Below are 23530 nucleotides of genomic sequence, written 5' to 3' on the forward strand. Positions count from 1 at the left end.
ACATGAAAACCACAATGTAGTAATAATGCTATTACCCATCTATCTGGCCAGTGCTGATTTAGCTATTGCAGCTTAAGTCTGAAGCTACATATTTATACACATACATAGCAGGTTGCTTGAACAATCTAGAATTACGATCTGATTTGGTTTGGGAAATGACAATGACCGCAAATAACAGAGAAACCTGTATTATTGATGAAAAATACACCAAAAGCTAAAATCCACAAGTGCAGTACTTCTCTTTTAGTGATCATTTTAGGGATGAACTGATTACGTTCTCATAAAACTTAATACATGGGTTTAAAAAATCTTTCATCCAATTTCCTGTCCTTTTAGATGGTATCTGAATATGGGTCATTTCAGCTCTTAAAGCACAGACATTCTCAAATGTTTACAGCATCTTAACAGCATTTTTCTCCATGATTCCTTGCTAGGGGATAAAACAATGGCAAGAGTAACAGAAGGAACTATTTTTTTAAAGGTGAAAGTTGCATCTTCTTTGGACCTTACTGTTTATGTTTAGGTTCACAGACAAACTAGGTGTTTTTCATATAAAAGAAAACAGAAATAATGTATTTTAATAAAAGAAAAGAATTGTACTTAAATGTAACTGTCTGTGCAGAAGACTGCAAAGAAAGGAGAACTCCTTGGCATTGTCTCAGCATGGAAGTATCTAGGAGATCTTCTGAGTCCTCCATTCAATGCTATTTACAATTAATCCAATAATGACCATTTCTCTCTCCTTCATTTGCTTTTAGAGTCTGGAACCTGGTAATATATTGGCTCCCTAGTAAAAAAAAAAAACCTGATTCAAAGTCATCATCTGCCATTTGAAGTGCACCAGGGAGATGTCAAAAAATTTGGTGTCCTTTTTGCCACAGATTACATTTACATCCCATCTGAATTGTACCACAGGAAGCAAATTAGGACAGACCAGAAGACAGAAGTTTAGCAGGAATTGGATCAGTGTTTTGAAATGCAGTTCCTGATGGGATCCAACATATGCAGAGCTAAATGCACGCACGCGCACACACACACATATACACAGTGTATCTAATTCTATCTCAAGATAGTTGGGAAGGAATAAAAGGAAAGTTTAATTATACTTGCATTTGACATCCTCAGAAAATGCGACACTGTGGTGGTGAAGGTAGGAAGTGACAGACAACTGAGGATGTGAGAAGGAACCATAAGCTCCAACTGTGAACAGTGTTGATTTCACTGGAGCTCAAGTACTAGAAGCCCGTTTCATTTTGTTTCCAAGTTCATTATTACTTCTCCCTTCAGTGCCACTTTCGAGCTATTCGGCAACAGATAACCGGTACATTTTCAGCCATGGGCTGTTATTGCAGGAAGAATTACTCGTGTAGAGAGACAGAGTGACTTCGCCATGCTCACTCTGCCGCATGCCTGGGAAGCATGTCAAGGTCCTCAACTCTCAATCTTGTATTTAAATCACAAGATACATCCCCTTCTTCCACAATACTCAAAGGCATGGCTACAGTTTGCAAATCCCTAATTGCTAGAAATAACATCGTTACTTAAAATCCATGTGGAACAAAATATTTTCCATTATTCCTTTGATGAATCCAGGCATGTGTTTCAAGGCTCCTGCTCTGAAGTCTAATAGCTTCTCCATGCCCTAGTTAGGTCAGACAGGGCCCTATTCATAGCTCATAAATGAGGGGAGGATTTATGATCACCCTGACTGCATGGGACGAGCTGCAGGCAAGGCTCTTTCTGCGGGCAGGCGCGGATCCTTCAGTCCAAATGGCGAGAGGATGTGGGCTGGCCGCCGTTTGTTGCTAACTTTTTCTTTTGGCTGCTGTTTCGGAGGTAGTAGTTACTTCAGTGGCTCCCGCTTCCCTAGAAGCAACCCTGGCTGAATGGGGGCGTGGGGGGCGCAAAAAGTCCTTCCCTTCGGAGCAGCCGCCCTCGGGATGCGCTGAGCGAGATCGGATGGGAAAACGCACTTCCACTGGGAAAGGGAGCAAGGTCCAGCCTGTGGCTGGCTGTGAGACAGGGCCCTGAGCTCATGGATGGTCGAGCAAGAGATTTGGGAGCTGGAGGGTGCCTGTGACCAACGGAGAGCATCACTGGGGCAATGGCACAGGGACCCCGCAGGGGCTCGCATCAGCAACCTGAATTCTGACACATCGTTTTATCTAGTGTTTGATTTTTCACCTTAATATTCTTTGAGTTCCTGAAGTTGTGTGGCTTAAAAATTATGTGAAAATCAAAAAACGGAGCCAAAGGAATCACTCTGCAGATCTGGAAGGACTCTCTCCCAGGGCAGGTAGCTGCTGATTGCCTGCGGGAGCGTGGCACGGCCGCAGGAGTTGGACCCTCGCACCCACCAGGAGATGGAAACAGACACTCCCACCAGAGCAGTTTCGGCTTCTTGGTGTAAGTCAGGAGCAGCGGAGTTGCCTTCTGAGCATCTGCAGGAGGCTACTGGCGTTTCGGTCCCAGTTTTACACCTCTGTTATCCCCAGTATCTCTCTCTGCTCCAGCTCCTGCTCACTCCTTCCTCGGAGTGCAGGCTCTGCCCTCTTATTGCTCTGCGCTCCAGCGACTGCCCTTGCACTTGCCTCCGCTGGAGATTTAAAATCTGTGACTGAAAATTGGAAGGCAAACCCCAAACAGCTGGGATTCATAATAACTCGCATTTCTAAATGAAAAGTGAACTTGAAACCACATTTTTCTATTTAAATGCAGGGCAAAAAGAGCCCTTTTGACTGTTTAAAAACACATTTTGAGTTAATGAGTTTGTTGATATCAACAAACTGGCATTTCTGATGGAAAAAGCCTTGAACAGCTTTAAGACACACATACACAGATGGTTTATATACCATGTAAGGGACTTAACCAAACGAAATCTCCCTAACAGTGAGACAGGGTTTTTACAAATGGCATTAAATGGATGCTCGCTCATCCTTTTACCCCAGATAAGTGTAATGTCTAGTGAAGCGTTCAGCTGAAAAGTCCACCCGAGGGGATCGTGCCTCTCACCCCTGGCCCCCGAGCCTGGATAGCACAAGCAGAAACAACCTGGAGAGGCAGCGGGGCTATTTTCCTCCAGAGGATGTATTTCTGTGCGACTGCAATGCAAAGAAATAACATCATACAGGTTAGAGAGGAAATAATGTCAGGTTCTTTTCTCCTTGACCAGAATTAACCATATTCTCCTCCAGTCAATCTAAATCTGGTCCACATGAAAATGCTAAAACCCTCCCCTGGAAAAAAAAAAAAAAAAATTAAATTAAAAAATTATGAATGTGAGTAGATGAAGCAGGAAAGGGACTCCAGAAGCTAAAGTCTTCCTTATAACAGCACACAAAAATGACAGGAGAGGAGAGGGGAACATGAAACGTCAGGAGCCAGCACCCCGGGAATGTGCTGGTGAGAAGGGGACAGGGGCAAGAGGTCCCCACTGAAGTGCCGCCTTCTTGTGCTGGAGGCACGGGCTGCGGGGAAGGAAACGTGTCTTGCTAGCAGATTCCCTGCTCACTGATCTGCCTTTCAGCACAGGGAACGTATCCCCTAACACTTTATTTTAATGGCTATCTTTCAACAGCTCCGAAGTTGTATGTTGTTGCTAAAACATTTGTAAGCACAGCAAAGCATGCTTTAGGGCTGTGCATGATTTCTTTGTTAAGGGCTTATAGGGGAGCTGATTTAATCATAAACCATCTCCGTTTAACGATAATAGTTTATGTTCGCATAGTTCCTTCATCTGAACGGCTACGTAAGGGTTTGGTGAACTATTCATGGGAGATCTTTGTGTTTACATGCACACAGATAAGCACGCAATGCATTCAGAGGCACAAGCTGCAGCCATCCGTACTTCTTACTAGATATTTTATCAAGTCAGGACCTCTCTCATGAAACTGTTTGTACAATATCCATAATAAGAGATGGCTCTCTGTCCTTATAGCCTTACTGTACCAGCTAGGAGAAGGGGTTGCTGTTGCCCCATTTCCCAGCCAGCCAGCCACACTGATGGCCGCTTACTGGTCCCACAGCAGTGGTGGGAACCAAAAACCCACAGCTCCACCAGCACTGTGCTGCAAAGCTCTGCATCTCTTCATTTTTATCGCTTTTATCATTTAATGTTGGGGCCTACTGCTTACAAAGCACATATCTTTGTAGTCCATTTTACAATTGATAAATTGTGGCTAATTACCCAAACACTGTTCTCAGAAAACATGTAGAAACTTTATGCCTCCGAGCACTTTAATCTCAATTATTGGTTGAAATTGGCCAAGGTATTCACAAGTTTTAGAGGGAACTGACAGATATATACCTACACGGATGCAGAATTTAATGATACACATCCTTTTTTCTTCAGAAAATAGCCAAACAACTGTTTAACTGTACAGACAAAAAACCCCAGATGCTGCTGCAATTAGATTTGCAGGAGACTACATCAGACGAGGTTAGTTATTGCACCCAACAGTTGAAATAAATATCCAGCAAAGAGAGGATCTTTTTTTTCTCTTTATGTATTCTGGTCTGCTAGGTCTGGTTGATTTTACCAGTCTTTGGAATCAAAGGTGTGAGAGGGAGCTTGCAAAACTTAGTCTCACTTAAGTATGGGAATGGAGGTTGTTGGTAGGCTGTTGAGTGTCTGACTCAGCTTCTGGTTTCCTCCCAGGAGCCCTGATCGCTGCTTTCTTTGCAGACAGTTGAGTGCACTGGTTAAAAACCTGTATTAAAAAGTGGGAGGCATCAATTACTGGCTTCTGCCAACGACTTACTGTGTGACCTGGTAAAGTCACTTAGCTGTGCTCTGTAAAAGAGAGGTGGTCCTACCCCTCAGTGTGCAAAAGCTCTGTGAGCCTCTCATGAACAGCTAAATATTTTCCTCTGTTATTTTTTTCTTTTTATTTGATATTACACAAAAGCTAAGTTTTGCATCTCATGTTAGAAAAATAACTAAGTCAAAAGAAAATGGAGACTTCTGGCTTTTTCTGCTCGGGGCTTGTTACAGCAGGTGGTCTCCAAAAGGTTTCACATTCCTGGTGGTCTCAGAATAGAGCTGTAAAGTCAAACTTCTGGTTTCATTATAGGACTTTTTTTGCCTAACGTAGGACTTGGCCTGAATCCCACTCCTCAACGCAGTGTGACCCTGCTGGGCGAATTTCAGTAGCAATCATCCAATTTAATGGCTATGGTCTGTGTTGAAAAGAAGCTCAACATGTCCCAGCCATGTGCGCTCGCAGCCCAGAAAGCCAACCGTATCCTGGGCTGCATCAAGAGAAGCGTGACCAGCAGGTCGAGGGAGGGGATTCTGCCCCTCTGCTCCGCTCTGGTGAGACCCCACCTGCAGTACTGCATCCAGATCTGGGTCCCCAACATTAGAAGGACATGGACATGTTGACATGAGTCCAGAGGAGGGCCACAAAGATGATCAGAAGGCTGGAGCACCTCTCCTACGGAGACAGGCTGAGAGAGTTGGGGTTGTTCAGCCTGGAGAAGAGAAGGCTCCGGGGAGACCTTAGAGCAGCCTGCCAGTACCTAAAGGGGGGCTACAAGAGAGATGGGGAGGGACTTTTTACAAGGGCCTGTAGTGATAGGACAAGGGGTAATGGCTTTACACTGAAAGAGGGCAGATTTAGACTAGGTATTAGGAAGAAATTCTTTATTGTGAGGGTGGTGAGGCACTGGCACAGGTTGCCCAGAGAAGCTGTGGCTGCCCCATCCCTGGCAGTGTTCCAGGCCAGGTTGGATGGGGCTTTGAGCAACCTGGTCTGGTGGAAGGTGTCCCTGCCCATGGCAGGGGGTTGGAACTAGATGATCTTTAAGATCCCAAGCCAAACCATTCTATGATTCTATATGATTCTATGGGTTGCTCGACCTTAATATTGCCTAATACAGGGATTTTCATGGGCTGGGAGCAAGCCTGTACAGAATTTGAAATCAATAAACACAGGAGACTGCTGTTAATTAGCATTAAAAAGAAGAGAGAAAGAGTAAATATTCAGATCTTCACACAGCCAGGGATTTTGTCCATGAAATCCTCATACTGCCAGTCTGAGCCTAACTGGGAAAAGATTCCTGGCCCAGTAAAGCTATGCAGGGCAGCTCCAGTCTGCAAAAATAACCTGGGAATGGGTGCAAAGCACACCCTTGCAAAAGGATTTGGGGATATCTGTCCGGGATTGCTCAGAGAGTGAGATTTAAAACAATGCCCCAGTCCCACCACAAGCTTTCGCAGGACCCGTGTCGCCTATGCTGCAGGGATGGTGGGAGGACACGGAGTTTCAGCGCTTGGCACCACTCCACGGGTCTTCGGGAGAATGAAGTGACACAGTGCCCTCAATTCCCGCAGCCGGAGGTGGGCCGGGCAGCTGGTGCTGCTGGGAGAAGCTGGGAGAGGCTCCGGGCAGTGCCGCAGCGAAGGTTATCCCGCCGTGCTCTGGGGCTGGTGGCACTGGGGACACACACGGGGGGGACAGTAATTTTGCCTTTTGCCCAGATGTTACGACCGCTGTCAGCTGAACGGGTACTGCCAGGCGTGTGCAGGGTTCGCACGATGTGGGCTTGTTCTCTGCAGCCCCTGGGCACCGCTGGAACCAAAATGGGATGCCTGCCACTGCGAGGAGGTGTGAGAAAAGAACAGAGCCTCACTAACCCTCCCCAAGCTGAGGACGGCTCTGTCTCTTCTGTCTGAAATTAAAACCACTTGGACGCAGACCTTTTGTGGCTGTGTCCCGAAGGATCTCCTCAGGGCTGCGGGCGTCACATCTTACGTGGCATTTCTGTGGGGATGCCTCCCCCCAGACGAGTGCCTGATGTTTCATCAGCGGCAGACACCTCACTAGACAATGCCGGTTCGGTGCAGGACAAACACATCCAGGGGACCCGAAATGTCCTCCTGCCCGACGGCCTTGAGCACAGCTGCACAGAGCGTTTGTCAGGTATAGCAGTTTCATGTACCTCGATGCCTAAACCTTCCACTGGGGAAAAAACACGACCAGTGCTAGGAATATCAGGTAGAAGTTGTGACCAGCTAAAACTGATTTGAGTAGGACTTTATCCAACACTTTCTGTGATGCTGTAGATTTGCTGTAGATATGGCAGTACTAACATAAACTTTAAGTGACCACGTGTCCTCTCCCAGACTCTTACTTTAACAACTTCAGTGCAATCCTCACATCTCCCTATACTTCAGAATAGCTTCACCATGGTACAAACAGAAGAAATTTATTCCTGTTAGTATGCATCATTTTGCTTTTGACTGTCAGCGTTAGCCAGAGAGCGAAGCCCCCCAGACACTCACACTCAGCAGTGACAAGTTCATCTTCCTCTCTGGTATGATTTAGCCTTTTGGCTCATCAACACCCGACCATTCCACGGGCTTCCAGAAATAAACCCACTGAGAGACTTTTCCACCGTGAACAGCTTCTCCTGCTGGCACTACACAGGGCCAAGTGCTGCCAGACTGGGAAAGAGCGTCAGGTCCCCCTGGGGCTGGGGGGTATTGCTCAGTGGCCGGCTTAACCGATAGCTCACTGGGATGGAAAATGGAGCAGATTTTTTTCTTGATGACCTTAACCAAGTCACTTCTAAACCTTGCGCCTCTGTTCTATTTGAAAGACCAGGATAACAATCAGGATGTCCTTTGTAAATCACCCTGAAGCCTACCGACGAAAAGGCTTGGTAAGAGATAGATATTAGCATTATCGTACTCCTCATCCTCTCTTGTCAGTCCATTCATCATCTTCCCTTTCCTCCCAGTGCCTCCCAGCATCGCAGGCTTCACCCACATTAAAAGACATCGCTCGGCGCAGCTCAGCTGCTTGGGCATTGACACGGAGGGAGGCTATGCCAGCACCGTGCCGGGGCGCCTGTCCTTCTCCCGCGCCGGTGGCTCGTGCTCCCCCAGGCTGGTACCGAGCCCGCGTGCAGCGCTGCCCCTCGACCGCCGCCGATGCTGGGACGCTGACGGGGTCAGCCCTGTCTGCTGTTTGCTCAGGTGCTAAAGACACACAATCGCGTCCCACGAAACAGCGATTGCTTGGGGTCGGGGGAGTCTCCTCCGGCAGGAGAGCGCTGCGAAGCACCTCAAAATATCACAAGAATTGACTTACCACCGAGTCAAGGAACCTAATGCAGCACTCGAGCTCAGGTCGAGTTTCACAGAACTGCCGAAAGAGAAGCCTTCCGATCGGCTGCTTTTCACATATGCTGCAGTAATCTCTCTCTAGAGGCAATAAAGAGAAGAAGAGAAGCATGAAAATGAGAAGAGCTATGCCGTTTGGGTTGGTTAGGAGTTTCAAGCATTGCAAGTGAGTGCAGAACTACAACCCCAGATCAGAACTGCCGCCTTCTCCCCACCACCATGTTTCAGGTATCCAAATACTAAGACTCAAACGAGAGAGGCTCGATTTTATAGAGCTGATGTTGGTAAAAGTCCCGCAAAAGCCATTCAGCTATTATGAAAAAATAATTTCACATTTTTCTGTGGTGGAAATATATGCACTCTGCAAAGGTACCGCTCAGACTGGTGGTGTTTGTGGGCATGTGGGGAGCAAATTACAAGTCCTTGAAACATGAGTCATACATTAAAGGGTAGGAAAAGCTGGAATTTGTGGAGACCTTCCTGGATGCTTCCTAGATATGCACTAAAGTGCCCCTAATCTCTGGAAATACTCAACCCACTCTCTACTAAACAATTATTGCGAACTATGTATTTTCGAAGGTTTCAAAATTCCTGCTTTTTACTTGCTGAGCATTAACGAATAGATGGAGCATATGGCATCTAGCTGGTTTCAGTTTCACACAGCACTCCTTTACAGAACTCTATTTCCCCTTAAACACCATGTTTAAATGCCGTTCCCCTGTGCTGGTGCATCCAGAACCATCATGCACAGTAAAGCGAAAGGTCCTTTACCCATCACAGGGACAATCTGCAGGAAAACATGGGAGAAGGGCAGGCACCATTAACTGGCATTGCACCAGTACAAATGCCAAGGGCTTTGGATATTTTTCCGGTGAGAGCAGCAAATCCCCCAGCCTGTTTGGAGCAGCAGTACTTGCTCGAGACACATTCCTCTAGAAGCACACACATGTCAAACAACATACTGTGTTTCCTTGAGCGTTCCTCTCACCACCCTCCTCGCTGCCATATGGCACTTGCTGTTATTATGGAAACAACCAGCTTCTAAACACATAACATAGCACTGCAAACAGACATACGAAACCCACACAAGTTGTCAGTGCCTCGGTTACTTCTCTCTCAGGCCTGGAGTCGCTCCTGCAATGTCTTTTATTCCCCCTTTGCTTTGGCCTCCTGCACCCTTCGGCTCCATCCACCCCAAGGAGAACATCTGCAGGCACACGGCCGCGACGGGAGCTCGCCTTTGCCACGCAGGCACCCAGCCGAAGGGCTCGCTCATCACGGGTCGCACCCTGGGGACCATGTTCTGCAAAACCAGGACGTCCCTCCTGAATGGAAAACGCTGTATGAGACGCCGGACTTGCTGACCTGTCTGCTGGGTGGGCAGGAGCACCCAAGGGTGCCTCTTGTAAGAGGAAGGAGGGTGGCTGTACTGCAGGAACTGGCCCCTGAAGCACCTACGGGGTGGTCGCTGGAGATATGGGTTGGGGCTAGCTGGACTGTAATAGCTGCTTTTAATTCAGTATGGTCCTGCTCTGGTCTGGTCTTCTGAAGCAGTCTGGAACAACGTCCCAGCACCACTTTGTGGCTGGCATTGCCTGTCCATTTTGGATCGGGATAACACTGAATCTATCCAGAAGATTGGAATGTTTTGATACCCTCCCGCAAATAAAACTGGATTGAAATCACTGTGTAAATCCTACCCTGACCTCCGGTCTACCTAATTATCAGCAGCAAGCCCATGGCACTGGTTTGTTTGCATGAGCTGGAGCCTCCAGCGTGGAACATCACGACACAGACGCGTACGGCGAGAAAGCCAGCGGGCTTGCTTGGACGCTGAGCAGCCTTGGGACCGTCCTTGTGAGAGGTACAAGTTTGTGCTGCTTGACTGAGTAGCTTTTTTAGCGAGAAGGTAATTGCTGAAGGGATGTGCAGACAGGCACAGGGCTAAGGTAAGCAAAGGAGCTAGGAAAGAGCCTGAGTGGATCAAAACAGCAACTCACAATGTGCCAGAGGCCGGCATGAAGCCAGAGGCTGAGCGGCTCACGGAGGTCTGCAGGTTGAACTACACCTGTCTGACGCTGTTTTCTGCTACCTTGACTAATTCACTCTTCTGAGGGTATGAATAAAATATACATCCTGAATATCGGTAGCACACAGCCCACCTGATGGCAGGACTCAAACCCTCCAGAAGCCCAAACCCACAGCAAGCTTCCTCATGTTAAACAGGCAGTGAAAAAAATGCGACTGTCTGAATTTGTAACAGAATGAACCACAAAGGAACAAATACATTAATCAGCTAGTTTGCCCTATATTTTCTCTTGCACGGTGCTATTTGATGCACGGTGACAACGCTTGTTGTACAAAATGCAGTTAGTTTATCAAAGTTGTTATGATATGGTGACATTCGCTGTTGGAGAGGATGCTTTTCTAACAAAAGGGCTAGTGATACCAGCTAAATAAGTGTGCAAATTGCACATCCAATAACTGTACTTTATAGCATAACAGGAAAAGAAAACAAGCAGCTAAACACTATTACATGTGTGCATAAATGAAACATAAAGAAAAGACGAGCACAGACTTCCTCCTATGGTACATAACGTGGCCAACACGTGAGAAGGGTGACCCGTTCATAATGAGGAAAAAGGAAATACCAGAAATAATCTCTGAAAACACAAGAGTTCCCTGGAGCCATCCAGTCCTCGGTCATGTTCGTTTAAGTGCTGGATATACCAATACAGACAATAAATACATGATGCAACTGCTTTCATTCCTTGTAGGTGACACAAAATATTTTCTTAGGCCCTGACCTTGCCATTGGCCTCACTAAGTCCGCTAAAGAAGTCTGCTCGCAACTCCTGCTTGGGATGCACGGGCCCTGGAGTGGCCTAAGAAAGAAAAACACCTCTCTCAGCGAAAGCGGAAAAAAAGGAGTGGATAGTTTTATTACAGTAAGGAAAGCAGAAGTGTTTTAACAGTGTGCTGCACCCCGGAGACCCGGCTGAAGCCCCCCGAGCTGTGCTCACGAGCTGCTGCGTGAGCGGAGGGGATGGAGAGCCAGGCGGGTACTGCAGCCAGGGACTCCCTTGGGCTGGGGCTAATCGTCGTGTCGCTCTGGGTCCGCCTGCCAGTAAAAATATCCATCCAGTTTCAAAAGTTTAAAAAATAGAAAGAATGATTTCCTGAGGAAATGGAAATGTTAAACACTTGGAAGTGAAACCATATGCTTATGATGATGAAATGTAACTAAAACGGCTCTGAGAGCGATATCTTTGGTAGTCAGACTCTCCTGCTTCAGCGCAGTCCTGTTTAACACCTGCAAAATCACCCAAGACGGGGGTGAAAAGCTGGGTGGGTCAAAGCCCCAGGAAAGCAGTCACCTCTCACTGATGCCAAACTCCATTTAGAAAATATCCCTGGCAAATAATGTGCACATGCAAGTGAATTCTTTATCTTCCTAACAGAGTAACGACACAGATTAATATAGAAAAGGTATTACATAAAATGCGATCATAAACCTTCATAAGATAAACAAAGATAAATAACATTTATTCTAAATTCTACTGACTCTTTTTTTCCCTTTATTATGTAGCTTATGTATTGAAATACTTCTTTAAAAGAGCACCCAGCACAGAGAACGTACCAAAACAGTTACACCTGCATACAGATAACACCATCACCATTCAAAGTCTATGGCCTAATTTTTTCCCCAACAGATACTCTGGTAAGGTTCTGAAAAAGATATAAGCACATGCCTAGGAAAAATAGTCCTATTAATAAAATTTCATACTGATCAAAACATGCCATTGATGAAGTGAAAAACACAAAACAAGGTGATAAAGAAAGCTGCTGATGATAAAATCCCTGACTTTCAAGAAAAAGGGGAAGAAAATCTAATATTTTAATTTGATAAAAACCTCCCTGTGCCTTGTGAAGATTTTTTGCTCTTAATTTCCCATTTAAATACCTAGCATTTTTTTGCTGGCTCCAAATACCACCTTAGCAATTTTGGAGAGAAACAGTGGTCTGCAGAGAGACCGAGTCCCTCCTCCTCTTTCACATTTGCAATATATCTGTGGGTTTTGATGGGTTAGTGGTGAGCTACAAAACTGGGTGATGACTCTTGGCTGAAAACCAGTCTTTTCTGATATTGTTTCATTCAGTGCAAACTGCAGGTGTCTAAGTGAGACTGCTATGGAAAGTTGTACTTCTGTTTCTGGGCAGAAGTCTTCATTTCGAAGGGCTACTAATCCAACACCTGCAATCAGGTGGTGAGACTTCCTCCTGTAGATGTCTGTGGGGAGGGATGAACTCAGTTTAAATCTCACTTTTCACGTCTGCAAAAGCCAGGAACAACTTTTTGGCTTTTTGGTCATTACTGGTGTGGCCAATGATTGCACTTACATACTATCTATTGAGTAGCATTTTATTTTCCAACATACTGGAATCCCAAGAGAAGATATTTCAAAGAAATGCATGGATAATCACCAAGAAGACATGCACCGTGCTGCTGCATGGGAAAGTTTGGACTTGGCCTCTGGATCTCTGCTCTCCTTGGCATTATATCAGCCTGGATTAAAACCGAGTAAGATCCAAATTCAATGTAATTCTGCTGCCTAAAAAAACCTGCATGCCTCCCCCCCCCCCCAAACCCAAGCCAAAAAAACCTTTCTTAACACCTGGAAACCCCAAAGTGGATGTAGGAAGAATTAATTGTTCTTTTCCTGCTCATGCGCAATGACTCAAGATGAGAACTCATCTTCCTTTCCCAATTTTTTTTTCCTTAAGGTGAACCAAAATCTTTCAAACAGACATTGTTCCAAGTCTATTATTTGTCTGCTGCTCTCTTCCTCTAGCCTGCTTTAGTCCAGAACAACAAAAAGCACAACAAACTCATGGAAGAAAGCATTCGAATACGAGGGAACCCTCAGTCGCTACGCCCAAGCTGGACAATACAGAGTAGCATCAGAGCCAGAAGGAGCTAGCAGTCAGTTCGTTAAGACTGTTCGCACACCAAAAGTAAAACTTTCTTTTTCCAAGGGGCTGAGTCCTGTCAAAGATTCCCACCAGCCCTGGGATGGATGGAAACTTCAGCTAGAGATGTCCCGAAATCACACGCCTCCCTCCTCATTCAAACTCGAGGGGTATGCTGCTAAAAGAGATCCTAACCACCCCAGCCCAAACGTAAAACCACTTGGTTTTTTTGCCCATCTCTGCTTTCTACGTGTAAGTTCTCTTACAGGGGCACACAATGAAAAGGAGGACAAAAGCAGGAACTAAAAGCAGGATTAAAAAACATGCAGCATGACTGAACTAAACAGACTCTCACAGCCCATCGTACAGCATGTGCACTTGGAGCAATTTCCTTCTTTTTGTCAAAAAAAGAAGACCAAAGCCTTTAAAGTTTACAGAATTGTTTTGTGTTCAGTCAGGGTACTAATGGAAAACAAATTGAGTCTTTATACACTGAATAACCCCATTTAGAGCTATATTAATATACATACATTTTTCATTTAAAACCAGCAAGTCTAACACTAGTGCTTATATCTTGTAATTTACGGCTGCTCTTCTCCAGCCGCAAGTGGAATTACCACTGTCTATGTACAAACTTAATAAACAGTACATACTAAACTGCCTAGTCTTTGAGGCTGATGAAAGTTGCTTCTTATCAAAGGATCCTTTGTGGATGCTTTAAAAGGATTTAAATTGCTTTGATTGCATTATTAACAGTGTCTGTGTTGCTCTTGTATTTCAGTATAATCTGGAAAGCTGGAACATCAGCTCTTGCATTCTACAAAAGACGGTTTTCCATCTCTAATAAATATGCTTCAATACAAAAGATAATCCTTGTGTTCAAAAGCAAGATCCCAAGGTGGGCCATGTTAACACTTCTGCAGACCCACTTATTACCTTCTGATTTTTTGATGGCCTTCAGTACTGGAGATGTCACGGCCAGTCAGAACTTCATAAACTTTGCTGGGAACCCATATACTTGCAGTGAAAAACACACCAGGTTTCTTTCTTTGAGAAACTGAAAATATGGGCCCATTTCTGATGAAGAAACATAGATATTGCTGTTTAAACTGTAGAACCTGGACAAGTACATGTACAGTAAGGTAGTGAGGGATCTCCTTTTCATGGGAATGTTGCAGGAATGGGAGGAAGCAGCAGAAGGGAACTTTCTTGTCCTTTTTGTCCATTTTTTCTGGGTTTTGGGGGTTGTTTGGTTTGGATTTTTGTTGGAGGTTTTTGTGGTTTTTTTCAATATGGAAACCTGTTGTTGAGATGCTGAGGACTCTCCATTTGCCCTGTCTCCAGCAATGCATTTAAAAAAGTGAGGCAAGCCAGATGGTTAGAGAATACAAGACAGGAATAAAAAGGCCTCATTTCAGTTCATTCAAAAACTCCCAGGAACTGTGGCAGTAAGTCATGTTATGAAAGCCTAACACAAGCATCTAGGCTCCCGTGGGAATTCAGTTACCAGTACAACTAATATTCTGCGTCCTGCAGACCTCGGTGGCGTGCTGTATTTATAAAACGGGGCTAATAGCACTGCCCTACCTCACAGCAGCATGGCCAGAAAAAGTATATTAAAGTGTGTAAGCCCAGAGTGCTACTGGATAGCCCTGTGGCTCCTCGCTATTTACTTGCAATGCAAACTCCCGGGGCGGAAATTTAGTCCAAGAGAGCACAGCAGAGTCTTTTTATACATTAACCGCTATACTGCTCCATAACTTCACCTGGCACTTCACAGAGATTAAAAATGACGACGTAGCCCCTGTCTTGGAGAGTGTTTATCTTGGCAGGGCCTGAGCTGCGCAGGTGCAGGACCGAAACTCTGAAGCCAAGAGCCGTGATGAAGTTCTCTTGCTGGTGGGAAAAGCACACTCCCTCTAACAATAAATATTTCATCTGTTTTCTTTATTTTTAATAAAATATGGAAATTGTTACAACTTATGACAGGATAATGGCTTGATAGATTCCTTATTTTAAACAGCAGCTCGTCTCGGTCTGCAGTTAAAACCAGCACTTCATCGCTGTAGAAGGCTCTAGACCTTACATATGAAGCCCCAGGGAAGAACACATTTTTTGGCCTTGGTTGATTTTTTCCCCTTGAATTCAGGATTTTCTACAAAAAACTTGGAGACCCTCATCTATGCTGTTACAACAAGCATTGCTTTGGCACTGGCTATCCAAGTTTAATTAATTAAAAATACAAATGCAATCGAGCTTACTTGAGACAATGGAATTACCTCAAACTGGTTTTAAGTCCTGCCAACTTAATTTTCTCTGCTTGTCAGCTGTCTTTTTTAAAACAAACAAAATTTAATCTCCTGATCATCGAACATCTGATGTAATTATTCAGATGCAGACAGTGTTTGCTTTGTATAACTTTCCTTATTTCCACTCTTTTCATGGTATTAGGCTACAGGGATAAACTCCACACATCACAGCAGCATTACACTGAAGATGGAAACAGTCCAAACCTTAGAGTTGGACCAATACGGAAAAAATGTTTGGAGAATATTGTAACAAATTCGCAGTTAAATACACTTCGGTGATATATATATGGATCTTCTCACTTGTTTTTTTGAAAGCAGCTGTATTGAAGCTTTGCTCATGGAATTTTATTTGAAAGTCAAATCCCACAAACAGTTGCATAAATATGTTTGCACGAGTACTTGAACCAGAACACGTATGTGGCTTTGTTGATTTTGGACAAAGATTTTGGCAGGCGGGATAACAACCTACCCACCCTTTCTGTAGCAGCAGCAGGAGGATCAAACGAGATCCTGTGAGCTCAATATAGTCACCGCACAGAAAAACACGAGTGGGGTCCAGAGCCCGGGGAGGGACACTCAGCTGCCCCAGGGGAGACATTTGGTCACCCAGCCTTGTGCCAGGAGCACAGTCAAATGGCGAGGAGCGAATGCTCTGCCCTGAGACCAGGCTACTCGCCAGTGGAAGACAAATTCTCTTCCTAACAAAATCTGAGTTACTCTGCCGAGTTATTCCAGCCCTCCTCCAACACTTCTGGTATCTTCTAAATGTTATTCATTCAGGCAACAGCATCCTTTCCACGTGGGTCAGTAAACAAGCCCTGAGTTGAAAAGCAGACTGCAGATACTTCAGGGTCAAGAGTAGGTTTAGCTGGAGAAGATGGAGCTTGCCATTAATGTTTGAGCCTCTCCAAATCATAGAAGGAAAAAAATATATTGTTGCATGAAGCATGGGGTGCAGGGAAAGATGACAAATAATTGTTACAAATAATGAAGGCGCTCTTTAAGCCTGCTGAAATGGATGGCAAGATTGACATCAACTCCAGCGGGTCTTTGATCAAGCCTAGTTTTCCCACTTCTGTTAAGCACAATTTACATGAATAAAACAGTCAGTCTGTCTCTCAGCTCCACAGTCAACATCAGCATGACAGTGGAAATGCATGCACCATGACTAATCGTCAGGAAATCTGGATTGTGAATGTGCAACGGGAATATTTTAAAATCTTTTTTTACCTGAAATAATTAGGTACCGTGTTCTTAAACACATCCTTTCTTTTGCATTTGGCCACCAGTTAGAATAACAGTGCACAGAAAGGGAACAAAAAACAAAAAAGAGCAGGGAGACAGACTGACTGACTGATAGACAGACAGATGGACAGGTATGTTACACTTCTAGTTAAAAAATTCAAATGACTAGTAGTAAGCTGGTTACCATTCCCATAAATTACACTTGAAAAGCACATGCCCCTGGATCAATGCCTTTGATGAAGTTTTCTGAGCACAGTGTTTGAACTGTTGTCTTCATGGCTGGTCAAAAAGCTGTTCAGGGCACAGTGGACTTCCAAGCTACTTCACATTGATCACAGAAGATGCACCATCACCAAAATTGCCCACCACTTGAATGTGGTGTTGCTTCTGCAGCCCCAGGGGAAGGGCTGCCCACACCAGAGCTGTGACCACCACCCTGACTAGAAAAGGAGTTGCCCTTTTTCTTAAATGACTTTCAACAATGTCTCTGCAGCAAGGCCACAGAAAGGGAAAAAAGCCCTCAAAGAAATATGAAAGCTCACCTCAGAAGCACTCTGGGAAATTCTGGGAACAAACACTTGGTTGTTCTCATTTTGTTCTGCTTTGGATCGAGATGACAGAACTGGATGATTTGTCCTCATAGAAGGTAGCTACTGACATTTTTTTGTTTGTGACTTTTATGACCAGTCTTAAAGATTTTAACTGAAATACCGAACTTATTTTCTGTCTAGTGCTGTTATTTAGACTCCTGCCTGGTGATATTCTGAGTAATACGTGCTGAAAGAAAATTTCAGTAAAAGTTGTAATTTGAATGTTTAAGGTTATGAAATCTACAGAACTGTTGCTGTTGTACATAGCACAAAATAAACATCTCGATTCCAGGAAACCAAAGGAGACATCTTGTGAATCGCTTTCTTAAGACGAAAAGACTTCTGCAAAACTACTCTTTGCCTTCTAAACTAGCTTGGGTAGAAACTGAAGCAGCCGTTAAGACTAAACTTTTAGCAGGTCAATAAAATGGCAGAACGCATATAGCCACCAGCACAGTCACTCTGCGAATGCATATTTAAGCAGCATACGTTGCTGACAGGCACATAATAAAACTATTCATGGGGATTACTAACTCTGCATGCCACTCAATAGTCACTGCAAGTTCTAAACATCTCAGCCATTTTATTAGTGATCCCTTTAACAGAATACTAGATGCTATTAGTTGTTACTTCATTGCTAAATTTACTTTTTTTTTCCTTTCTGTTTTTCTCCTGATGTTTTGAAACCCCAAGCTTCAAGTACAACAAAAGTCCACAATCTTACACTGGTAAGTTATTTTTCTAAATGTCAATCCCAATGTTTAAAAAAATTGCAGAATAAGCTCAATCATCAACCTAAATAATCAAAGGGACAATAATACACTGAAAAAAAAAAATGATCCTCAACAGTTTTAAGGGGTATCACTGCCCTTTGACAACACTGCTAAATTACCACTTAACTGGAGCTTTTGCCCAAGTACAAGTGGTCCACTTGCAATAATACAGACACTGACTTTGACTTGGTTTATATTCACAGGCTGATTTGACTGCCTGCTGAGTGACAGCCCCCTCTGAGTGGGTGTGATGGAGCTGAGCTGCTGAGTAAAATTGATATGAAAAGAGAGTGGAAAAGAGATTTTGAAGTCATTTAGAAACCCCAAATACACTAAAAGGAACTTGTGCAAAAGGGCGATTGCCAACAGAAAGTATTTTTTTCTCCTTCTTGACAAAAGTCTGCAGTACCAAGGATCAATTCATACCAAAACGTTGAGATGGATGTAGAGAGCATGGCAGCTGGTGTCCAGACACAAGAACCATGAACAGTCTTACTCAGGTCTACAAAAAAACCCCATGCAATTTTAGAGAGAACTTCCTTTTCATTATTATGAAAACTGGGTTCTCATAGGGAAACTAAGTGACAACTTTTGTAATCTTAAAGGTTATTCTAATACTTGTAATTTTTTAAGTTTATCTCTTTTCATTTTTTCTGTCATTTCTTGGTTTAGTTTCACACTGTAATATGAAAAATGTCTTATCCTTATAAAGTGTTTTTTCCCCATAACGTTTTGTTTCCTAAATTTCAACATAGAACCACAAATGTTCAGCAACACAAAATAATGGTGTTCAGATCTGCAAAACAAGCCCAGACTATCACCTCCAAAGCTACTGAAAGAATTTCAGCGAACAGAAGACAAAATTAACAAGAACTTCAACTAGGGTTGCCTACCTCATAATTAGTGCTATGGTGTTTAGATGCTGAAAACATATTTAGACATCTAACTTCTCGCTTGGAAGATGATACTTGAACATTCCTTTGCACTACATGTTAGATCTGAAGAAATACACCAGTAACTGAGATCCTAATGCATATATGAAGCGTTCTCCAGCAGCCTTCCAGCCAGCTGCTGAGCCACTCAGGCACTGCTTCACTCAAGGATATCAACAGGAGGTCTGCACACACTGCTTGGTAAAATAAGCAAAGTATTAGAAAAACCCACTGAAATCTAATCCGGTTATCTCATAAACTTCTATACTAGACTGACGCATGGCAAGGAATAGTACTGGTGTGGTAAGAGCAGCATCACAACGAGATGTCATCAGTCCTTTGAGAAACCTTTCCCAAGTTATTCTGGTCAAGAACTTATGGGGAGGTGGGGTGGATCAGGTTAGAAGTAAGCATGGGCTTATTTCCACCTGTGGGAACTCTGCAACAGCTCATGCTGCCTTTTATCAGTTGGGTGACACTACTACCTTCTCTCTGTGTGAAGCACCAGCTCTGTGTCCATAAAGGTGAAGTGATGCTCAGAGATAAAGTGCTCTCAGGACCCTTTTCCTGGGCAAAAGCATCACTTCCAGGGGAGACACTTAGATTCTGGTTGCCCTTTCAATTCTGCCACCAAAAAGAGTACCCTCTTGTGCTTGTAACTTCATGCTGACCTCCAGAATGGGTACAGTGGATGCTGTAGATGGCTTTTTGGTGCTCAGATGTTTAAAGCAAGTTGTTGCTTCACCAGCAATATTCTGTGGCCCACCCGCATAGCTAGACTGCTCCTGTTACTTCAGTTAGTGAGCGCAACGGTTGCTGGGAGGAGTTCACAAAATATGGAAGTCAAGATTGCCGTGTGAAATTATACCCTTAGAGTTACGCAGATTCTCCTATGAGAGTGAGATACGGGAACACTAAGTACAGTGAGCTAGGCTGGGAGAGAACCATCAGCTAAGGGTTAAGACCTCCATTCCCAGGACTGAGGTGCACTGTCTTCTGAGTCCTCAGGTAAGCCCAGGAATTGCACAGAAGACAGGGATTTCCTCTTCAGCAGACACATAAAATGTACTTCTATGAAAGAAAAAGGGAAAAAAGGGATGGAAAAGAAGAGCCACATGGCTGATCTGAAAGGAAAGCATGTTTGCAACGACATTGAAACATTAGAGACATTGTTTGAGTGCAGTTCATCCTTGCAAAAATATTATCCTCGTCATGATGCCAAGGTCGGTGAAAGTATGGGCTACTTGCCATGGAAGTGCCGGGTATTTAGGCTAGACCTGTCATGGGGCTTATTTACTCTCTGCGCCCAACATTTCAGACACACTCAAGTGTAGTGTTCATGTCTTGGCAGGAACTTCTCATTCATGCATTTTCTCCTGGTCCCCTTTGAGGAGTCTTCCGCCTCCGACATTGCAGCGGTTGAAATTTCATTGCTTGCTGAGAAAACCAACACTGATTAATTTCATCCTACTTGCATGGAAGAGGTAAAGTATGCAGGTCTGTAGCCAGGGACAAGGAAATCCCTGCTGCTTACATGCCACATTGAATAAGCAGCCCACGGTTGAGGCCATTGGACTTCAACAGTCTTCATTCCACCCGCAGGAAAGAAGCCATTAACCGTAGCAGCATGGGAAGCAAACAGGAAGTAATGCAACACATTCACTTTTGATTAGAGAATATTTTCTTTTATAAGACATAATATTCCATAAGGAAGAATTCAGCTGTAGTGTTACATTGACACACCCCAAATTATTAAAGGAACGTGACTGAGGTTGCAAAGTTAAGCCTCAAAACCTAGGAAAAACCTAAATTAAAGTTGCTTGTGCAGCCTGAATGCCATTCCTCACTGTGCGTGCGTTCTGGTACAGTCTTTAATTACATCACTGCAAACTGTTTTTCCCACAGGACCTTCGCCTCATTCAACGCACAGAACGGACAGTGCTTACTTAATGAGCAGCTATTCAGTATTTCATTTTCTCCTCTGGTTCAGTGTGTGGCCCTAGACTTTATTTACTGCACACCAGTCAGGCCTGCTCTGAAGACAGAGTGATTCATTTCCCCACGGACCTTTCTGTGGCATTCTCCACTGTAGCCTTTGAATACTTCACACGTATTCATGGATCTATTTTCACACCACCTCTGGGAGACGAAAAGGATGTCATTAGTCCAATTTTACAGATGGGGAACTTAAACATATGAAGATTAAGGTAAAAAGGATCCACTGATTCGTGCAACTTGATTTTCTGTGTATTTAACTTTATAAGCTATTCTCTCTGTTCAAAGCCAATCTTCCATTTGCTTCAGTTGCAGATGTTAGTACTGAGACCCCAAAATCTCAAGGCAGCTACTCAGAAAATGAAAAATGCATAATTAGAGGCCAACTGTGAAAAACTTATTCTAAAAGTGACTTGACTGTCATCATGTAAGACCTATCCCTGTCCAGTTCCCTAGTGTGCTATTCAATTGCTTTGGCCATGAGACCATTTCCTTTGATGCTGCAAATCCCTATTTGAATTTATCAGACACCTTTTACCTCATGCAATAAATGAGTCAGTCATTCTATCCTCCTTTATTAGACAACCCAGTTTCATCCGCAGACTAACTCAGTCTTTTGAACTAACTGCATTAGGGCTCCTGGGGAAGAAAATTAAGCATGTGATATATACAGAGATATGAATTTAAGCTGCACAGGCAGCCTTAATTAAAAATCCATTTTAGGTGCTCATCATTTTAACACGTATTTTTGCATGTTTAATTTCCTAAGCTTTTAAGGAAGTGGAAAACTGGAGAAAAAAGATTGCCGTGGATCAACAGAGAAGCCCTTGCTCATTAGGAAGAGCTCGCACAAAAGGCTGGGAACTTTCGACTTGGCAACTCAAAGAACGTCCTTTTATCACAGCTCTTCCTGAGCTCTTTCCTAAGTTTTCTTTGAAACAGAAACTCCATCATGTTGACACCCATACTGACACCCATACCAGCAGAGCTGAAACAGGAATGTCACTGTATCCCCTTGTGCTGCTGGGAGCTGGGAAAGGAGCTGTAAATTGTGTTAGCTGATCATCCTCAGTTCTAGGGTCTCTCTGGACCATGATTCCCCATTTTTTTCTTTCATCTTCCCTCCCTAACTTCTTGCCATCTTTCCCAGCAGCACTGCTTCTCCATTGTAGTTCCCCTAAGACGAGCAAGTTCCCTCCAATTCTATGTTCAATCTCAATCTTTCTAATTCCCCACCCGTCTGATCCCAGGACTTGTCCTACACCAGCAAGATAGTAGGCAGCAGTACAAGTGGGATATGAATTTACTGCATACTGGCAGCTCTGCAACAGCTTTCCAAGTGAATATCCTTTGGGCGACATCTGCTAAGACTTTGCATCTCAGTCTGAAGTGGCTAGTGTCTTTCACTGGAAGGAAAAGCATTCAGAGATCCTCAAGATGGGATCCTGCCCTGAAATGCACCCTAGATGGCCTCTTTCCTTTTTGACTAAGAGGATGTATAGATAGATGAGTTGCAGCAAAATACAGTCAACCTTTGTGAACTCCCTCAGCAATATGCAATGTAACTAACCTCATCTGAAAGTGGAATAAACTGTCTTGCACTTAGCCTGACTATTTAAGGGAATAGCTATAGTGGTGTTAATTCACCACTGCTCATTCCCTCAGTGGACTGATACTGCTTCTTTGTCTTTCTGATCAATCCTGGCTCCTACTTTCAGCCTGTTGCTTTTAATCAAAAAAAAAAAAAAAAAAAAAAAAAAAAAGGGCACAGAAAACATCCAGCATGGAAAATTTCAGTCTACATAACTCTGGCAAAATCTTAATCTTATAATGTGCAATATTAGGCAACCTTAATAATGGATGGTGCTACCCAGCCCACTAATAGCAGCAACCCTTACTCAGAAGGTTTGGCTTTGGGAGGAGCGTGTCTTTATTATTTGTTGTGTGATACAGGGCCAGTTCTGTCCTGACTGCTGATGTTTTAGGACCTTGACCGGCGAGTATTCTCACTGAATTCAGAAGGCTTGACTGCAAAATTCAAAGAGGATGCTATCTTTGAGGGTTAAATGGGAATCAAAACACAAGCACCTTCTTTTTCAGAGATTTTTTTCAGCCTAAACAGATAAACATAAACCAGCAGAATATGAGGAAAAAGAAGAGAGACTTCATAACATTTTTGCAATGTTTTGTATAATTTTATGATCTGTAATAATTAAGCATCTCTATCTGCTTATCAGGGACTAATATTACCTTACTTTCCTTGAATTCCATTTAGTTCTCACACTATGCATATTCCACATGAGCGCTCTCTTCTCTCAAAATTTCTGGCACAAATATGAGCCTCTTTGGTAAGGACTCATAGCGTTATGAATGTCTGGACAGCCTGAGTAATGCAAGGCCATTTGGGGCCGAACCATTGACCACAGCTTTAACTTGCCAGGAAGGATAAAACACAAAATGTAAATTAGGTACTAATAACCCATTTTCCTTCTAAATCCTTGGTACAGATATGCAGCATGAAGAACAGATTATGTTTTGAGAGAGATTTTGGAATAATTTGCAGTTAAAAATATTGTATGGGACCTTG

General features: G+C 43.8%; 1 protein-coding gene across 2 annotated transcripts in view; it reads right to left on the reverse strand.

Moving 5' to 3' along the window:
* GRK5 (G protein-coupled receptor kinase 5) overlaps positions 1 to 23530 on the reverse strand; it is a 168160-nt gene that overhangs the window by 55946 nt on the left and 88684 nt on the right. For both annotated transcript variants that reach the window (XM_030029732.2, XM_030029733.2), the window contains exon 3: positions 8097 to 8209. In XM_030029732.2, the coding sequence (XP_029885592.1) occupies positions 8097 to 8209 (113 nt within the window). The remainder of the gene's footprint in view (positions 1 to 8096; positions 8210 to 23530) is intronic.

Source organism: Aquila chrysaetos, chromosome 11, assembly GCF_900496995.4.
Source record: "Aquila chrysaetos chrysaetos chromosome 11, bAquChr1.4, whole genome shotgun sequence".
NCBI lineage: Eukaryota > Metazoa > Chordata > Aves > Accipitriformes > Accipitridae > Aquila > Aquila chrysaetos.